Source organism: Amblyomma mixtum, chromosome 2, assembly GCF_055824585.1.
Source record: "Amblyomma mixtum isolate Tamu chromosome 2, ASM5582458v1, whole genome shotgun sequence".
NCBI lineage: Eukaryota > Metazoa > Arthropoda > Arachnida > Ixodida > Ixodidae > Amblyomma > Amblyomma mixtum.
Genome location: NC_143013.1, coordinates 57427501 through 57448564, shown reverse-complemented (window position 1 = coordinate 57448564; position 21064 = coordinate 57427501). Strand labels below are relative to the sequence as shown.

Here is a 21064-nt window from a genome sequence, read left to right as displayed (position 1 = left end):
AGCCACTCTAACGAATTGGTGGATATACCACGTACGTGCAACAATCGACAAGGCGAGTTTTCACCCGTTTATGAATAAAACAGCGTTGATAATGCATAGGGCTCGAGAATTTGCCTAAATGTGCGCATTTCAACGCCGGAGTCGCGAATTTCGACTTTCCGACGCATTTCTCAGTGGCGATTCTTGCCACTTTCAGCTTGTGTGGTAAATTTTCAAGCAAAGCTGAAAACTTGCGTAAAGCAGCAATCCCCCATCAAACCCACCAGACATACTGGCATTAGCAGGAATGGATTGGTGGGAACGCTGCTTGAAGCTTTCGCTTCACGATTTACTTTTTTTTTTCTCGAGGATCACAAGCATTCTCGGGCGCCCATTGGTCGCTGAAGTAGGGTGCTCATTGTAGTGATAGCAGCGCTTGCCTTCGGTGCACGCGACTTTGCCAAGTGTGCGTAAAAAATATGCTGGTGGCATTGACATCCTCACACATTTAATTTGTAGCCTTTGAGTGAAAAGTTTTCCGTTACGTCATATCACACTACGCGAGCTGCACGTCAGGCCTCGCGAAGAAGGAGGGGGGGGGGACGGGTGAAGTGCGGTGCTATCCGCGATATGTGTTTCCCTTCTATGTATTTCGGCCTTGTTTTCGAAGTGCGCTGCAGTGTACTGCAGGAAGTGCAGTTGACGACATGCAGCACTGGAAAAAGAGGGCATATGAGGTCAAAAACAACTCTTCCAGCTGGTTGTTTCGAACGGTCTCGAGGCTAGCCATACACTGTGCAACCTTCTAAAAACAGGAACGGTCGCTTCAGAGATAAAACGAACGTGCCAGCTTCGTCAGCCACCGAGGCCATCGATCCACACCTGGGTGTCTGACCTGGTAAACGAAACGGGCACGCTTGTCTCAGAACCCGACAGACGATAGCATCAGCTGAAGATAATGTACACATCGGTTGAGCAGAGAAGAAACGCACAAAATTGGCTGGCCTGGCTAGCAAGCGCAGAGCCTATGCAGGCTGACATGTTTTTCAGTGCTCTGTTTGATGTAGCTCGCTCTTGCTTCTCATGTCGCGAGGGCGCCATCTCTCCGACAGCAGGAGGTTTCGCATCTCCTTTTGCCTTGCCTCGTGGGCAATACGTACATCTTGCCCGAAGGAGCAAAGGAATAACTAAATAAAAAAAATGCCGCAGGATGCTACCTCCGCCACTTGGTCGCATACACAGGGACGCCGTTTAAAGAGACACTGAACACAGAGTCATTAATTTTTTGATCTGATTAACAATCAATTTTCTGGAGTTTTTGTGGCTACACTCATGTCTGTGCTGCAGCATAGTATGCATTTATTGCCGCGAAAATCGAATTTAAAGGTTGCAAGTTGTCACGGCTTCTCGATCCAATCATGCATGACGTAAAGGTCGAGGACGACTCCTTGATGAGCAACTGGAAATGAACGGCCGCAGATACAGTCTCATGAACCTGCGCGAAAAAAAAAATTCTTGATGCCACAGTAGTGTACTTGGAAAAATGACGGGTGATAATGGCCCTGTATTTTATTTTCCAACCTTTTCTAGGGTGCAATAAATTTGTTTCTGATAAATATAGCCTGTCTGTCATTATAACGAGAAAATCGATCGATAAAGGCCAACTTCAGTTTCTCCTCAGGGCCCCTACTAAGTATCACGGTGGGACGCTGCCATTTTCATATGCGGGGTACACAGTTTTTAACTCTATAAATGTGGTCGAAGCCGGCACAACCCCGAATGACCCGCGCAAGGCAAACAGCTAAGGAGCAGTGGGGAGCGAAAAAGAATGCGGCAAAAGCTTTAATAACTATAATTATTAAGATATTTGTGTTTGGCGCAACATTAGCAATACGAGTAAGCTCATCCAATTACTCGATGCGCTTCTGGGCTTACCGAGCAGAGGCAGGATTCAAAGCCTTCCATACGAAATCGTTTAGACGCTATGCCGTGTTCTCAGGTGCAGAATACACTCGTGTCATGTTTGCAGTGCGCCTTTTAATTCGAACAGCAATTAAAAAACGGAACCCGACAAGCAAAGTGCACTGTAAATGGCGGCTGGTCAAAAAGTGGAAGGAAATATGCAAAAAAAGAAACAGTGGTTCCAGCTCTCATTGGGATAGAGCTGCATCATTCTTATTAGTCGGATGAATGTTTCAGAAATGCGTACTGGCACCGTTGCAGTACGTTTATCGAGTCTAACTGGACAACAACAATAAAGAAAACAAAAATGACAACAAGCAACAAATTAACGACGTGCTATCAGCAGTAATGAAGATGCAGCACCTTTGTCGACAATCGTTCATCAAACTAGTGCACGTTTACAACGTCTTTTCATGATGAAGTGCCGCCTCTGTACGTACTGGCCTGACCGGTCGTAACCGCGGCGTAAACATTTTTACGAGCCTTTGTGTAGCATTGCGCTCGTTGCAGTAATGTCAGAGTGATGCTTCGATGCGCTGGAAGACCTTAAACTAGACCATTGGCGGTCCGTGCACCACAGCGACTGCAGGGCAGTACTGCGCCTCATATACACCGACGGCGATATGTTCATTGTTCATTTGATCGCCTTAGAAATCGAAAGCCTTATACACGAAAAGAAAAAAAAATGTCTCCTACTGAATTGCTTCCACGAGGCAGGTTTTGCGAATCTGCAGTTGGTAATTTCATGCGTCTTCCTAAAAAATTAAACAATAAAGTTTAGTGTTTTACTAATGTAACGCAACCAAACCAGCAAAAAGCTTGCAAGATCACCAGTATAGTATGAAAAAAAGCTTTCTCGTGCTACTTTTCATTACTTCACTTTTGCCTGCTTATGGTGTGTATTTCATTTTAGTTTTTTTTTTTCCTGTAGCATAGGCTAATATTCTCTTAAGACGCCGCGCACATTATACTATACATTTGTCTTTTACGACGTTAAAAAAAACGCGTGGGGCTTAGATACTAAGTGCCACTGAAAGTCAGAGTACTCACTACGATCCCTCATAGTCACCTTTTCAAGAATTGTGTAGCAGTGGGGGTGCTCTGAGTGCTTGTAGGTTGTCTGCTTTGTGTAAATCGGTTTCCTGCTACCAGCAGCCAAATAGCCCCAAAGCTGCTCCCGCTTCACCATGGTATTATTTATAATTCGGATTTAAAGGTGTATTCAGTCGCCCTCTAATTTAACGGGGTACGCGGCTTTCAGCAAAAACGTTTTATTTCGTGATAGATTTTTGCACTTATTTGAGCGTTTAATAAAAAAAAAAACTGTGAGATATTCACTGCTTCTTTATTCGCTCTCACACCGGCTCTTCTCGAGGGCTGGATTTAGCGTAGTTGTGAATTAATACCTGTAGGTAATGATTATATTGTAGTTTTTCATTACCAACGTGACCTACACTGAACTTGGACGCCCCATCCATAAAATGCCCCATCCCCATCCATAAGCTGCATAAGAAAAGAATTTCACTTATCAGTTATTTAGTTGTCTTAGGCGGATACCATATGATGATCCACGTATACTAATAAGCATCATTACAAAAAAAACACGCGACCAAAAATTTAGTGTCTATATCCTTTAACTCTTTCAGTTGTCGCTAGCCATTTCTGTTCAGGAATTTTGTTTCTGCGTCTTAAAAGTTTGTGCAGGCCCCAAAGAAGACAGTTTCCTTGGTCTGAAAGGGGAAACACCAACCTTGATTGTTCTACTGGAGTGTACAAAACGTCGTACAAAGTTACACAATTGATATAAATTTTAATTTCGAAACACCAGGATTTGTGCAGTAAGTGCTCGAGATATCAGGGGATTCAAGTATTTATTTCGAGCGTGCACGTGACGCCAAATGTTCACAAGTAAATTAAATTATTACACAGGATACTAAGGGTCACGTATGAAAGAAAGAAATCAATACTAGCTGTAGCACAGCTCCAGATAAAACTCTGAATTTGCTATAAACTCAATTGCGTACAAAGCGCCTTAAAGGCTTAAGACATGGCAGGTCAGTCTTCGCCTACCTAAAACAATCGCTTTCAGGTTCTAAAGCCTTGTATAAGCTGCCTTGCTAGAACTAAGTTTTTCTTCTCTATCTGTCGCAGGTGTTCATGTGTGTGGTATTTATTGTGGTGAGACTGCGTAGCCAAGGGGCTCCGGCTATTGCCTGCGCAGTTCACGGTTTCATCCTGACCGCTCTGATCAGCGCCGTATTCGACGCGGCCGAATGTGATTGGGACTATGAGGTAAGCATACTTAGTTGCTGAAATGGCGCAATCTTGTAATTCCTGCTTAGTTTTGTGACGACTACGGGACAATAATTTTCACCTGCTCCTATCTAAAAGCAGAATTATTTAAAAAAAAGTGACATACTCTGGTTGCGCTCAAGTGGGCAAAATGATGATCGAAAAAACAAAAGAAAAAAGACAAACTAGGGTCGAGAGAGAAAAGTTGTTTAGATCCAACGGCGCCGCCTCCGATGCGCTTGGAATCGAGCCCTTCTTGACAGAGAAGGTGCAGATTATCAGCTTATCTATTCTCTTCACTACTGTGATCGGCCTGAGCAGTATCTTATAAAACTAGTGGTGATCATGCTTGTTTCAGAATATCACTTCTTGCTGCCTGAAAAGCGTTTCGGGGCGATGAATTGAATTCGTAAGCAGGAAATTCGACAGCACATTTTTTTACAGGCCATTCTATTCCAATTTTAAATCTATTATTCGATTCCTATTCGTAATCGCCTTTAATTATTTTTTGAGAGTCATTCTTAGACATCTTCATTTTGCGTTGTTATTCATAGCCCGGCCTGTCCTTCCTCCTCTCTCGAGTGGAGAGGGAGATTCTTCTTTTTCCACCTGCCAATCGTGGCAGGTGAGCACGGAAAGTGAAAGGTGGAGAGAGGAAAATTTCTCTATGCCCCACCGTCCATCTGCCACTATTGGCATGTGGAAGCTACACATAGACGCCGACATAGACGCCTGACGGTTTTCGCCTTCATGACCCTTATAATGCCTTCGCATTAACACCTCAATTTTAAGAATGTGTATCAGAGATAAAAAAATGCTTAAAATAATCAGATTTAATTCTGTTTTCATCGCAGTTGATTCACAGTGTCAAACATCAAGCTCCGTACAGATACTTTCAGGCAGTAGATGTGCTCTAAGTTTCCTTTCTCACAAGGCACCGCATTGCATACTTGGAAATTATACGAGTAACGTTGTCTCTCCGAGGATGTTTCAGCACTCGCTATTAAATGTGTAGCATTTTATGGGAGGTCCATACTATACTTGAAATAGATTTTCCGCCAATGGTTTTCTTGATAACATTTTTCTTGCAACGGCCTCTATAGTACCGACTAGAACTGTATAGCTTGTATAGAAAGCGGATTTCAAGCATGTCTTCGCCATAACCCTTCCGTTGTGCATGAGTTGTGTGATTCGTTTGGCGTACATTTAAGAGAGCAGACTGAAGCTCACTTCTGTGCCTTCGTGCTTATTCCGAATGTTACAAGATTGATATAAATTGCTTAACACTCAATAATGCGAGTATTTTCCGAATAGGCTGAAAAATGTGCCAAAGACAACTAATTATCATTAAAAATTGCGAATTTCAAGAGATAAGCATAAATTGTTATATTAGTAATGTAAACATGAGTAATGAAGTTTTCGCCTATAGTGGCATCTCAGACATAAGTTGAAACTGCGATGCTGCCAACCTTCAAAGCTTCTGTTTAACAGAAGTCTTCGAAAATGTGCCTTCCTCAAGCATCCCGTTTCAAGAACAACGCACGAAATAGATTCGGCTTATTAGTGATGCCGAAATTAAAATTAAAAGAGGCTAATTCTTAGTTCCTTCAGCTACTGATTCGTTTCTGTGTCGCACGTCCTGACATTGGCCGCTGCAAATGGTCTGCTTCCATCAGCTATATTTTATCACATTTTGAATATTACATAATTTTCCATAATCAGCTGAAACAGCTGGTATCTGCTTTATGACATTAATAGCCGCACTAACATGAAACTAGTTTCCGTAGTCACAGTGTTCAGTCGGTTAGGAAGAGTTAAAGGTTCAGCTGTCGTTCTTCTGCAAGTGTTGTGCTTTGCCTGACCATAGCTTTAATGTTTGAGAAAAAAAATGGCTCTACTGTTCACGCTCCTCTATAAAGGTAGAGCTTTAACACTGTCATTTTTGTCGTACTTGTTCTTATGTAGAACAATCCTTGGACGACTTGGAACTGGAGGAGAATAATGAACATCTAACATTTCTTAATAAACAAATTTCCATGACTTTTTATGAGTATGCTGATGCTTTTCCGGCAGCAAAATGCATTTGTCATGGCAAAATTGCATTTAAAAGTTTTCTTGTCACTCGGTTCAAATTTGCAACTTCTACCCTTACAAGGACTCCGTGATCGCCGTTTTCAAGGAAATGGCGGCCTAGTCCAGCCTCCAAGATCCGAGCTACAAGAAAATTGTGCCGCCACGGGCTATTTACTGTCGAAATCGGCCGGTGATGGTGGCACCTGTGCCTGTATTCTATTTACGCTCCGTTTACAATGAACGTACCATCTTTGTAGTTAGAGTGCGATAAGGTACTCACACAATTAAACCCATGTGCTGTGTGTGCCTTTAATGATCATTAAAAACTGAAAGTTACGATACTCTCGCGCTTCAGTGGTATTGTTCTGTCATACTTGATGTTTGTTCCTTCTCTCTTCTAGCTGGAGCAGTGCGACAGGTTACGTAATCTTGCCTTAACGAATAGAACAATAATGCTGAGTGGTTCTGCATTTCTGGCTCTTGGAAATTTTTTGACGGTTGGGTTTGCCGACAGACCAACGGCGAAGGACACAAAATGCAAGGTACTGTTCTACGTAGTCATGCCAATCACTGGCGAAGAGCTGGTTATCGTAATGTGGTTAAATGAACGTAATGTCGATGAGAGTGGCATGTGTGTACTACTTTACTTTAGGCGATATTTCATACAGCCGGTGGAAGGCACGCACGCTTTAGTCACGGTACTGTATTGGAGCCAGTACATATCCGGTAGCTGACAAGGCGACGTACTTCTCGCTTTCTCTCTCTCCTCAGTAGAGTCTACTTTCTATCATTCAAACCGCTGGCGTAAGAAAGCACGTCTTTCAGTTGTCTTTCAGTCGTAGAAACGTTGATGAAAACTTGTGGCAAATGGGAGAAAGACAAAATTTCAGAAGAGACCTGGCTGATGGGAAACACGGCGCATTTAGCTCAGTCGCTTATTGAGTTTTCGGCACCAGTGATCGTTGCCTCGTGAAGTTTTGAATGAAGCTTGTTTGAATAACCTGATTAGTATTTATTTATTAGCGCAAGCTTGCCCTGCGCTATTTATCATTACGAATATATTCAGAGAAAGTGTCAGCGTTTACCACTACGCAACATTATAAGACACTGCACATGTCGAGGCGATATGAAACAAAACACTTTGTCAGGCTGCGGTAAACGATTCCAGTGTAAGTATTATTATAAAGCATACATTTTTTCAGTTTAACGAGTAGGTTTTATTTGCAGGCCATGATTTTTTTGAGGCATTCTTATGTTCGAGACCGAAGTAAAAGTACATTTGGTTCATGACTGAGAAGTCAGCGCTCCGGAAAATTGTACGTGTACCTGCACATACTCATGCAGTAAGGAATCGCACAGATAACAGGTCTGCGTACGACCTTACCAAAGCAGAATCGATAGTGGGAGCTGTTCTTGGACAATCTGTTGCTGCCGATCGTTGAATGCTGTTGGGTGCGACGGGAGCGTGAAATTAGAGCCGCCGCAGATTAGGGAGCTGTTCTGGACTCTTTGGCGCGAAGCGACTGTTCTTTCCTACCTAACGAATATAGTCTTTTTGATCATAGACCGCCTTATCAATTTTTGTATGTTATAGAAATAAATACACAGCAATAAATAATAGGAATGCCTCTATGATTTCCCGCTTTTCTGGACGATACAGTTGTGTTGCGTAACCACAAGGATCATTTTGTGTGGGAAATTGTAGAGGCATTTTTATCTACCATGAAGCACACACATGTGTGAGCAAGGCATTCGTGGCATTCACTAAACGTAAGATAGGTCTTTATATCTACCATGTAGCAGGCACTTATCTGAGCAAGGCATCCGTGGCATTGACTGATTGTGAGATAGGTCTTTGGGGCAAAGATACAAGCTTGTGCCAGTTCCGCAGTGCTTGAATTGAGATATATATAACCTATATTTATTTCTTGTTCACAGTGACGTGAGCGTTTCAGCGCGGATGCATGGTATTTAAGCGTGCATTTGTGAATAAAATAGCGAGCTGTAAGTTCAGCGCCTGACAGTCTCTTTACCTTGTCCGTTATTTGCTCTCTACCGCTCTTCCAATATGTGACACGTTTGCTTGATGTCATAAAAAGCAGAAAAAGGGAAGACATTGCAAAATGATATGACAAAGAATAACGTGTTAATCTTCGAGTACATTAATCTATTCAGGCACGCAGATAACAAAACAGTATCAAACCTTTGTGTAAAACTTGCTTGCTGTGCTCCCAGTAAAGCGTACATGATGCGTCGGCGCACTACAACAACAACAAAAAGAAGGTGTATGCAAAGTATGTGCATGTGCATTGTGTAGGATTTTATTGCCTTGCGGACATTTTTCGTGCCTGACGAACGAGAGGGCGTTCAGCTGCTCTACGAAAACAAATGTTTTCAGTGGTATTAGTAGGTGTATATAAGCATTTGAATAGAAAATTTAGTCATATTTAACGCCTTTTTCTTTCATTACAGCTAAAAAGAACCCGCGATTTGGATTACTGTTGTCCATTTTCAAGAATGTCGATGGCAGTTATCATCAAGTAAGTAAATATTCCAGGTCCTTTCTAAGATTTCCGAAGACAAATTTCACAAAAAAAAGTACTTTAGGCCGAAGGTGTACAAGCAACGGTTAAGGAATTTAGGACTTCTGAAGCCTAAGTCTTCCCACATTATTGAAAGGTACCGTACACAATGAGGCCACTTAGTAAAACACGTTGCGGGGCTAGTTGGTTATGCATTTTCTTTCGTTCAAATTTAAGCAGCGCTAACTTTTAGGGCGAATACACAGAGGGCATAGCAGGACGACGCTGGCTCCAAATATAGTGAGCGTCGTCCTGTCATGTCCTCCGTGTATTCGTCCTAAATGTTAGCGCTGATTAAATTTGAACGAAAGACAATGAGGTCAGCTGTAATATTTTACATCTACTTCGAACCGAGCTTACACCGTACTAATCGCGGACGTTTGTAAGTTTTACGGCGTCAGCAGGTAGCGGTTTTCTTTGCGAGGTCACCGTGGCGGCGATGGCTGCACAACCCACAGCTGGGAGGTGACGTACGTACATGAGATGACCTATGCACGCTAGCTTTTTATGACAGGACACATGAAGGCTGGCGCCAGCTAGGCTCTTCCCACTCGTTGATATTATAGCCACTATTCCAGAGTAGCGACTCAAGCACCTATAAGAGGAGGTCTTGTTCGCGCCTTTTCTGTATTATAGACGATGTTGAGGAAAGTCGCCACTTGAAAAAGGGGCGAACTACGAACTACGAAGTTTCTACGAAGTTTATAACTACGAAGTTTCTGAGAAAACTGTATAGCTTTCCTTTGTAGCCGTATGACTGCGCTTGGGTGGATGCCAATGAATAATTACTCCCTTATTGAACAGGGGAGTGGCACATGTGGAAGCCGGAAGCGGGGAAGTATATCTCGACAGGCCACCGTATGTGGAGAGTGGAGTGACAAATGCGGAATGTCAGTACCACATCATACCCTGGTAAAGATTGACGTCGATACGTCGAAATAAACCGGCTGCATAGCTTTCTTTATCACAGATGCGATAACAAATCCAGCAATAAAAGAGTGCTGTGGCACAGGCGTGATGCCTCACGAGCCTCCTACTCCTGCAAACGTTGTGAAACATCGCGTTCAATTGCTGCGACATTGACGGTCCTCTGCTTTCTTTTAGCAGCGATGCATTTGTCGACCAGCACTCATCAGACATAAGTTTTCACGTCAGCATTCGCGCTGAAACGGGGAGAAATATAGCATGAAAGCACAAAAGATATAATTTTACTTCATTGCTGGACCTTGTGTATGTGATCTTTCTTACCTTCGTTTTTGCACCTTGATATTTTCTCGCAGGCATCTTCAAAACATGATTATGAAGTCAAAACTAATTTTGGAAGATGTGCCGAGGCTGACGTCACGACTTCGAAGGTGTCTCGAGAGCGAGAATGAATCTCGAGAGTTCATAAAGAAGACGCAAGTATTTTTTCGTGAACACTCTTGTGAAAGCGAATGAGTAAGGGCTACATATGCTTGATCGCAAACATCCCGGCTCTTTGTAATCTCAGCGTTGAACGAAATGTGAACAAGAGAGGTGAAATTGGAACAACAAACTACGATGATTTTACTTGACGTAGGCTGACTATTAGAGCATTTGGTTTTCACGAGCGCGAAGACCGCTCCTTGGAAATTATAGTAGGTCCTGCAAATGTGTTTCTTCTCCAGTATTTAATATTTTTGCATTCTCGTTTGGCAGGAAAGTTATCCTGTTCGCTTTTTGGGTTGGCGGTGATGGAACATCACGCATGCGCAAGAAGCACGCTAGGATAAGCGCTTATGCCCCGTAGTCTTCTGATTGTTTGCGCTGTAAACTGAGTGCGAGCACTCTATTTGAAGCATGTTAATGTAAGCATACGATGCTAATATATATCGATGTGGTAGGCGATGACGACGGAACCGAACAGACACGAAGAGATAGTTATTTTATGCCGGCTTTGATAGCGAATTTGCAACACTGTTTGCACTTGAGTTCGCTTCGTGGTTCTATGGAGCCCCTGTTATGGCCGAAGATGATGGTAAGCAATGCGACAGTCTAGAGACCGACCTACTGTAGATCGACCTTACACGTGCAAAGCGCTTGGAAAGCGCGCTTACCCACTGAAAACGCACTGGCGTGTGTATCCGGTTCCTCAGTTATGAATTTTTTGTTGCGAAAGCAACACTACTGGAGCCCAGCTCGGCTCGTCGCGTGTGCTCGTGGCGGTGCGGTTACCAAACGACCTTGAGTCACCGTTGCCTAGCGACCGCTTCAGCTGCGCTCCAACAGATGGCGCCGCGCCGCTGCCGCCTGTCGCCTACACATCTAGAGGGCACCAGCCTCGCACATGCGCTGGGTTTTACAGCTCATGACGGCGTCGTGCCGGCCAGGGAGCCGGCACGAGCTAAACCAAACGCTTAACCACAAGCAAACACCACAAGCGTATTGGCAAAAACGGCACGTACGATCTTGTGCCTACTACCCGGGTATGCTCGGGTAAGTTCGGACGAGCGTCGTGATATCCGCGCGAGAGGTTGCCCGACGGGTGGCTGGGATAGAAACAGCCACCTACCAGTGCAGTGGCGCATCGCTTAACCGCTACGCCTCTGCACTGGTAGTGGTATAGCAGGGCTCGCCGCCATCTATGAATCTTATTTTTCGAAATACATGTTGATTTGCTCTTCCAGGCACGGATTGCGCAGCCCTTACGCTTTCATGTGGCTCGTCATACTCCATGGTTGGAAGGAGCAGTTGTGGTCGAACGCTGTCACGGTGCTCTACTACTCCTCCATACTTATGCGGATTCCGCTTTTTCAGTGAGTGCACAGTTTTCTTTCGCTAGGAATGCGCTCTCGTGCACACCGAATTCATTTCTGGGTACTGATGGTGAAGTGCGAAATGCTGAAAATTGTACCACGCAACTAAATATACAAGTGAGCTATTATTATTTGCTGTTTTTCATGTTGTAAATTAAATTTTGATTGGCATAGATCTTTAACACAACATGAGTAATTTGCGATATGAGAAATGATGGCATGCGGCTTTGGTTTCATCGCTTTGTCATCAACGTGACGCCTCTCCAATCCGCAGGGAGAAGCCGTACAAAAAGGTAATATTAGAAGTACAGTAATATTGAGCCCTAGATGCCTTTAAAGAGTTTGTGTGCTGTCTCCATGAAACTGCAACCCACCTGAAGCCTAGATTTTCGTCATGTGATTGCCTTTTAGAGCCTACTCACGGGAAAAATGTGTTAGTGGTCTTAAAAACAGACTGACTGGATTTTCGTCATGTGATCGCCTTTTAGAGCCTACTCGCGGGAAAAAAGTGCTTGCGTTCTCAAAAAGAAACTAAGTTTATTTCGGAAGCATGTGGCCACTAAAGTAGTTGTAAAGTCGACAAAGAAAAGAAAACTCGGCGAATTTTTCAGGGTCCACGGTCATTCAACACGAATGAGATGTTCATAACCTGATATCGTAAGAGTATTTTGGTCAGCATATACTTCTGACAGTACTGTGATCCTGCCGGCTAATTTGAAAGCGTGGCTTGCTCCAATGTGCTTTAGAGAAGCTCTGAAAACCAAGTGCTTTTATAACAAACAAAAATTTTAAAGTCACCCGAGCGCAGCCTTGCTGCTAAGAAAAAAATGTAAGCCTTTCCAAAGCACACTCGCGAAGTTACCTTGCTCATGACCTCTGAGAGTTTCCCGGGAACGCAAACGACTAACATCTTTCCGTCTCCGAGATTTTTTTCTTCCCGTCGCATTTACTGTCTTTGTTCTGTTCAATGATTTTCCTCGCATTCTACCGTTCCGCTTTTTTCAATGGCATGTCGGTTTCATTTCCGTTTCCTTTCTGATCCCATGTGCAGTGGCCTTCTCGCAGGCAGCGGGGGCCTCTCCTTCAGCCACAGCGTCCTCTTACTCACGGCCTCATGCGTCGCTGAATGCCTCGTGTCCAGCGTCTTTGTCAACTTCGCTGTCCGCTGTCAGCTGAGGACTCAAAAGCTGCTTCAGGAGGCAGTCTTCAAGAAGGTAACTCACTCTCGGATTCTGTCAGCAGAGTCAGCGGCCCCGAGCTTATAATATGTTCAGTACACCTGTACTGTCAGCACTACTAGCTCACAGAAGTGTTGCGCAGAAGCATGCGGGGCGTGCCGCAACAATTGAAGATGTGGATGTGCAGACAGCACAATGGATCTTGTCGCGATGCAACTACCCACACGAAGTGCACGAGTGCAGAGTGCAGCTGCACCAAAACTGCCCTCCGGATTTATCCCCGTCTGCATGCTCCACACTACTATCCCCTTACGGTCATCATCGATCCGCACAATATGCACTGTAGAGAGCAGAAGTGGTGTACACCTTGTGCTGCTCCGTGGTTCGCTGCTGTCGCGATGCCTTTAGGCGTTTTCAAGAAATTTTTCTGAGATAAGGAATTTTTAAGAAATAAATTGAGCCACTAAAGAAAGAACGCCGGCAGCTTTCTCATATGTGCGGGCATTGAGATTCAAGGCACAAATAGGGCCTCTTACATCTGCTCAAGGGTGTCCACTATAAAAGGCGACACCATACGAGTATCTAATCAATGATTACTTCTCAAAACATACATCTAACCTCATTTTTTTGGCATTTATCGGCTAATCTTAATGGCGAACACTGGGCCTCGTCACACGTTTGAACTTGAACGCAAAACATGGAGAAAAAGGTACTGTTGTTTCAGCGCTGACAGCGCGCTTTTTTGCCTTCTGCAATAATTGTACCTGTCGTGTAGGCGTAAATGAAACTCTCCCCCCCCCCCCCCCCCCCCCACTTACGCTAAATGTCGACCCTTAAAATCAAGGAAAAATCAGGCATTATTTCAGTCATATCGTTTTCAGCGCGCTACTAAGCCTGTAGTGCGAACACTCCTCCAGACATCTGGAGAGCGGATGGTCCCTCATGGTAACGGAATGGATTCGAAGAGAAGGTAAACCTATCAGGGGACGCCGTAGACTCAAGTAGGGGGATGAGATTCAGTGGAAGAGGCCTCTGTCCTGCAGTGGACGTAGTTAGGCTGATGGTGACAACTGCCGATGATGTGCGAGCGCTTTTGACATGCACTGCTGACGTGTCCAGGTGACCTGCCTGTCTGCTGCCGCCATTTCCGCCAACCCGGCGGGGTACGTGTCTTCGCTCCTGGCCGTTGACGCGTGGGCCGTGGGTCTGATGACGAGCTTCCTCTCCAATGCTTTCGTGGGACTGCTGTGCCTGCCCATCAGTATGGGTGGTCTGGCCCGCGAGATTGGCTACGCACCCATGCTCGCCTGCCTTGTCTGGCTGCTCGTACTCGGAATTGCCTGCTCCTTCATAGAGCCGGTACTCGACAAGAGCTGCGTGAGAAGTCCTTTTCACTGATTCTTTTCGCAAATAATGAGCTACATTTCATCAAATAATGCGCAGAATGTTATGTTGCATGTGGTTTATGATGCCAAAAAGAGAAAAGAGGTGAAATAGACCGTGAAAATTGGAGGTGACACTTAAGCTCCACTTTAAGGGTACGACGCGATAGCGTAATGGATTAATTACCGTATATGCAGTAGCACACGGGAAGAGCAACCTGGGCTCCACAAGGTCACCTTGTGGAGCCCAGGTTGCTCTTCCCGTGTGACCAATCATTAATTTAACTGCCACCCGCCATGGTGGGCAGTTTTCTCACTATCCGGTGGGCAGGTTGTGATGACGCTGCAAAGTCACATGACCTAGGTGGCTCACCTGCCTCGTAGGTTGCTCTCTGGGGACCACCTTCCAGAGTCGTGCCCGTGATTTTTCGCTCACAACGCCGACAACGCCGACACCGGATTTTCTTGGGAACGGGGACTTCAATGCAATCGTGTTAATACCCTTGAACTGGCGGAGGATGAAGTTTCGCGAATGCTTCAGAGCCGATGCCCAGTGGCATCAAAACTACGAGTAATGGAAAGAGTGATGTCGAACCGTCCGGCTCTGTGGGCATTGAATTTTCTCTAAATCACGGCAACGCGCCATGCTCTCTCATGCGTTTTATCTGCCATGGCCTCTCATGTGTTCTGCCGGTCGTTTATGCTTGTTTTGTAGTTGAATAAAACTATTGAACAGAGCATGGCAGTCACTATGTGCTGCCGAAAATGATTTCTTCTTAACGGGGCGGACATTTTTCAGCCTCGAATGAGTTACGTTCATGTTCGGCTGCTATACGGGGATTTATGTGCCCCTGTGCTCGAGGGTCGTGACATTTTACATTACAACTAGTAAAAAAAATGGCTTGATCGCTAAACGTCGAATAAAAATCGAAAGTGTGGTCAGTGTGACAATTAGTCAACTTTGCTTAACTGGGTCGTGTAACCTTTCAATCATAGGTGGCATTAAACTTGTAAATGTTCTCTACTCTTTCCTTCGCTTTGTCACAAGTCTTTATCGTTGTTTTGGCGAACAAAACCGACAAAAAATTGTATAATTTTGTTGTGATCCATCCGCTTCAACATTCATATCTTCACTTTTCGTCCTTCGGTTTGGTTTGGTTTATGGGATTTAACGTCCCAAAGCGACTGAGGCTATGAGAGACGCCGTAGTGGAGGGCTCCGGAAATTTCGACCACCTGGGGTTCTTTAACGTGCACTGACATCGCACAGTACACGGGCCTCGAATTTCTCCTCCAAAGAAATTCCTTCTATCACACGTGGACGCCATGCGCCCATACAGCTGACGAATACACACTTGCGCATCTGACCGCTCTCAGAACTTTCACCAAAACTATGCAATGTACGTTTCTCTGCTGTCGCGACTTCAGTACACCTGAATGACGACAAGAAAAAACGTTATGCTCTAGTCGGCGGCCTTGCTTTAAACAACTGTGCTATTTCCTAAAAAAAAAAAAAAACTTTTTTACTCCACCGCTGTAACTGGCCCTTTGTTGCTTAGATTATTATTCTAGGCAGCGTAAACATTGTCCTTAGAAGTTTGTCAGATTTGATCTTCTCTCTCGCATCAACTTCGTCTCAGGGCTATTTGACATCCCTGTGATGTTTTCTTAACGTGATCTCGTAATGTTTAGTGCCACTGCAACTTAAAACTTCTTGAATTAGTCTCAGTACTTTCTTTGTGTAAACCAGTTGCTGTATGCTTTGGAATCCTTACTTTAGCGCTGAGTAGTTTATTTGTAAATTGACTATTTAACATTTTCTCGTCCTTTCGTCACCTCAGCCCGAAAAATTTCCAAGGATGATTACGATTCTCCCTAATGCAAATTTGAGCGCAGCTCTGTCGGTGTCTCAGGCTCTGTAGGCTAAGTGTTTTGCTTTGCTGGCTCGTCAGAATGTCTGGCGACGATATTCGCACAAGTAGCATTATTTGTATAATTAGTAGTATAGTAGTAGTATAGTAGTGGTATTAGTAGTAGTGTTAGTAGTGGATAGTGGCATTACTTGATGAACACAATGATGCGCAATGCGCGAGAATGTGTATATTAGTTTGATAGCACTATTATAGAAAAAGATTACGATATGCAATGCACAGCGCGAGAGTGTATTGAAGTTTAACACGAGGAGTGATCGGCGTCTGCGATAGAATGTATGCAAGCTGCGTGACGTCCTCACGAACCAAGTTTTCTGTGATGAAGTCATTGAAGTGACGGACGTTCTCGTTAAATTAAAAGTGCATAAATTTTGATGTCATACCAACCGACATGTTGGGGTGTTCCTGTACTTGCCGCAACAGGTAATAAAGAAAAAGAACTGCGGCGGCAGCCTAGTGCTCTTGTGTGGTGGCCAGCGAAGCCAATGTGTTCGCGGCGGCGCGGGTTGGAATCCCAGTCACGTCAATATTTATTTGTATTTATTTATTTATTTATTTATTTTTGGTCTTGCTCTTTTATACCGATGGCGGCGACATGGATGAACCCATGAACGGCTGCTTAAGAGCTGCGCTCGAAAAGCTAGATCGCATCCCTGCTACGGCGGCCCCATTTTGATGGAGGCGACATGCATAAGACACTTCTGTGTTGTGCGATGTCAGTGCACGTAAAATAGGCCTAGGTGGTTTAAAATAACTCGAAGCTCTTCAGTACTGCCTCTGTTTCTCTGTTACTTCTTCAATTTTCTCCTTCATCCCTTCCCTCACGTCGCGGTTGAGGTTTCCACCGAGAATGAGACAGTTACTGCACCTTTACGGGCCTAGTAACGAATCAGTATTATTACTGTCCACTGTGCTTTGTGCTCCTCTATCTATGCGCTATCTGCTATCTGTTACTTAGCAAAACTACATCGCTTCTATGTTTTCTAGTGGTCTCAGTATGCTGAATGTCCACTTCAAAAGAACCAGTAACTTCACAGTGTTCTGCTAATGTCTTCTACGAATATCTCCGTACCACATATGGCTTTTGGCTAAAACTTTTATCAGTTTGTGCTGCACGAGACCCTGTGCCATTTCTGGCTCTGTAGCAGGTGTTTTCAGATGAATAGATGACTTTCTAGGTGCTTTTTCATTCTTTGAAAAGCTGACAACCTTTGTCTAACAAGATAGCGAACTGGGCGGGTTGGCACGTTTCGCAGGTGTTTCAACACGAGGGGGACAGACGGCAGAAGTTAGGGGATTGTTGCTGACTCAAAAATAACATTTGGCATTAAATAAGAGAAAACACAAGATGCATGGCATCTGTCAGGTGTTGCACCAACAACGCAACTTTATTTGTGCCGTGCCTCGCGAATGTCGTTTATCATTTTTCACAAGCATGTGTCATGAAGTAGGCAGGCTTCGGCATGAATGCAGGCCTGCGAGAGCACGAAAATAACCACGAAATAGATAAAAGTTCGCACTTGCTCACATAAGCCGCCACCTGCGGTTATTCTCAATGCTTTACTAAGAGAGGCACTTTATGTAGGCGTGGTGACAAAAGTGTGCGTGAATTAGTGCAGGCACTCCATGTAGGAAGAAACTTTATGCGAATCAATCAACTCTCGTAATGTTACTAGATATGTGCGTGGGCAGCTTTCCCCTTTCGAAATCTTCCTGCCTCCGTCCATTCCTGGAAACGTGCTAGCACTGTAGGATTTGTGCGAAGCTACCGAAGGCTTTCAGCCCCGACCGCTTTTAGGCAATACTGTCGGTGTTATATTTCCGGGGACGTATTTCGGGACGACTATTTTGTGATTAATTCTTTTGAAAATGACAACTGGTTCCTTTTGACTATGACGTCAAGGCTGATACAGCTGCAGCAAGCGATGTCTGCTACAGGCAGAAATATAAAAGCCGAATTGGTAAATAAAAAGAAATATTATATATTTAATTGGCCACGAAACGTTGCCAAGTGTGGTGCTTGCTTTCCGCACTTTTTATATTCCCCTGGTTCATATGGTCGCTTTTTTACGTTCTGGTAAAGCTACCTGGAAAATTAGTATGATGTAGTTTAGATCTGCGTCCTACCTACTTCTAAGCTTATTTTCACCCCTTCAACGGATTTCTTTACGTATAAAGTCCGCCGCGGTGGCTCAGTGGTTATGGTGCTCGGCTGCTGACCCGAAAGACGCGGATTCGATCCCGGCTGCGGCGGTCAAATTTCAATGGAGGCGAAATAATAGAGGCCCGTGTACTGCGCGATGTCAGTGCACGTGTCAGCTCTAGGTGGTGAAATTTCCGGAGCCCTCCACTACGGTGTCTCTCATAGCCTTAGTCGCTTTGGGTCGTTAAACTCCGATAAACCAAACTAAACCAACCTTAGGTATAAAAGCGATTTTCCTCTCCATTACAGCTATTTTCGCACACACGTCGAGGATTTCATTGTCACTTGCCTTAAATGCTTCCGTACTCTTTGTGAATGGCTGTTAAGTGAGCTCGTTGGGATATACAATTTTCCTGCTTTAATTTTGCTCTGAATCTCTATTTTTTTGCGTACCTCCAAAGAGTTCCAGGATCTGTTATGATTCCTCGTAATTCTTGTTGGCCTTTGCTAAAGGAAAGTGTTCATGGTACTTTCAACGTTACGCAGTAAGTTGTTCTGGAATAGATGCCTCGTTTCCTCTTACTAGGACTTGTATACGATTAGAACGTGCACGACTGGTACGAAAATTAGTTCGAACATGAGAGCATGCATGTTAGTACAGACAGAACATGCTGCTCACAGACATTAGGCGTCACTACGTTCAGTGCGACTTCATGAATTCAGTGATGGCGTTAGGGTCGTTGTCACACCAATACTGCGCTCATTTCCGGTGTCACGAAATTCGCTGTTTCGTCGAGAGAGGTGATGTGACTTTGTGACTTCATAGAACCTGCCCACCTTGGCAGGTGACAGCCTGGCCACTGGATCGTGAGCAACCTTCCCACCAAGGCAGGGGGCAAGTAAATTATTGATAAGTCGACAGAGGTCGCGTGACCTTGTGGCGCCATCACAGCCTTCCCACCGGGTTGTGAGCAACCTACAGTTTATAGACAGTGACCGAGATTGAGAATATAAATTATAAATAAGCAAATAATGTGATGTATGTAAATGTATGCACCGTCACAGCATAGCGGACAACTTGCTACTGCAGCTAGCAGCAGTCCTAATATAGCAGTTGACGGAACGGCAATTGCAAAGGAAATGACGCAAGCACTCAGAGGAGTGGCTACAGAAGCTGCGACAAATGCGAAATCTATAGCTGTCGCATTCCACTTTTAACGCCTAATCTGACTTAAGCGTACCCTGCAGATTTTTAGTATGCACGTGGAGTTTTTCAAAGTGTGCGTTCAGGGTATCCGAAAGAAATATTTACGTTTGGGCTCGTATTCTTTTAAAATATAAGTTTCGAAAATTCAACAAGGCTTTGTCTTTCCCTAGGTCTCTGTCACCGCAGATCGCAAAAACTTCTCCTAGCAGTGCCTCTGCTTGCACCATTGCGTTTCATTTGTAAAGGTTCTTCGCGTTCTCTCTTAAATCTCTGCCTACTAACGCCGTTTTCCATCAGCAATGCATCTAAGTCTTAAGGAATGTAGCTTGCCTCTTGAACCCACTTTAAGTTGTACTGGAAAGCAAAGCTTCTTTTCTGCTTTCTGGATGTGGTTTCGAGAAGGCATATATCGATGTATATTCTAGACAAAAATGAAGCTTCCTTTAGAGGCTTGGCTTAGTTGGCTTTATAGTGTTTGACGCATCAAAGTGACTCAGAATATGAGGGATGCCGTAGTATATGACTCTGGGTAATTTCGACCACCTGGGTTTTTTTACGTGCCGCGACATCGCACAGTAGACGGGCCTCTAGCATTTCGCATCCATCGAAATGCGACAGCCGAAACCAGGAGCGAACCTGCGTCCTTCGGGTCAGCAGCCGAGCACCATAACCACTCCGCCACTGCGGCGGCCCTCTGTTCGAGGCGCTAGACTGGCATCCTACAGCAAAATTGCCACGGTAGCGTACCTGAAGGTAGGCCAAACACTGAAAGGGAGAGTTATATTCCCACAGTAGCCTACCTGAAGGTAGGCCAAACACTGAAAGGGAGAGTTATATTCCCACAGTAGCCTACCTGAAGGTAGGCCAAACACTGAAAGGGAGAGTTATATTCCCACAGTAGCCTGGTAGGCTACTGTGGGAATATAACTCTCTCTTTCAGTGTTTGGCCTACCTTCAGGTAGGCTACTGTGGGAATATAACTCTCCCTTTCAGTGTTTGGCCTACCTTCAGGTAGACTACTGTGGGAATATAACTCTCCCTTTCAGTGTTTGGCCTACCTTCAGGTAGGCTACTGTGGGAATATAACTCTCCCTTTCAGTGTTTGGCCTACCTTCAGGTAGGCTACTGTGGGAATATAACTCTCCCTTTCAGTGTTTGGCCGAAGTATTGTATTTGTCACGCTGCGCTCACTTGTCAAACGAATGTGTAGCGTTGGTTGAACAGTGGTTAGCACTTGTCACAGAACGTTTGTAAGAAGACAGAGCGCAACGTGCTATGTACAGCAGTTTTGCTCATTTCACTGGCGAACGACCTTCGCGTTTTAGGACACTACAGTCGCTTACAAGGCAGTCCTTCAAGCATATCAAAGAAGTCATCAGTGGCACTTGGTGATGTGCAGTACAAATGTTGATTTGCACTGCACTTGGATGTAGTAGGACTTGAATGCAAACGTTTCTGCTGTCGATGCTATTCAGAAAAAAGGCATAAAAAATGCCCATTGAATTTGTAAGCCTGTGGTAAGAAATCCACGAGCAAAATTTTTGTCTCATTTAGCTTAG

At 44.5% G+C, this 21064-nt stretch overlaps 1 protein-coding gene across 5 annotated transcripts in view; it reads left to right on the top strand.

The window, feature by feature from the left end:
• Positions 1-21064, top strand: part of LOC149359422 (multidrug resistance protein mrp-7-like) — a 70495-nt gene that overhangs the window by 19112 nt on the left and 30319 nt on the right. For 4 of the 5 annotated variants that reach the window (XM_089571639.1, XM_089571641.1, XM_089571638.1 and 1 more), the window contains 7 exons: positions 4093-4233; positions 6708-6848; positions 8779-8846; positions 10169-10288; positions 11537-11665; positions 12717-12879; positions 13963-14220. In XM_089571639.1, the coding sequence (XP_089427765.1) occupies positions 4093-4233; positions 6708-6848; positions 8779-8846; positions 10169-10288; positions 11537-11665; positions 12717-12879; positions 13963-14220 (1020 nt within the window). Of the gene's footprint in view, positions 1-4092; positions 4234-6707; positions 6849-8778; positions 8847-10168; positions 10289-11536; positions 11666-12716; positions 12880-13962; positions 14221-21064 lie in introns of those variants that run through there. The other variant, XM_089571642.1, reaches the window with a different exon arrangement.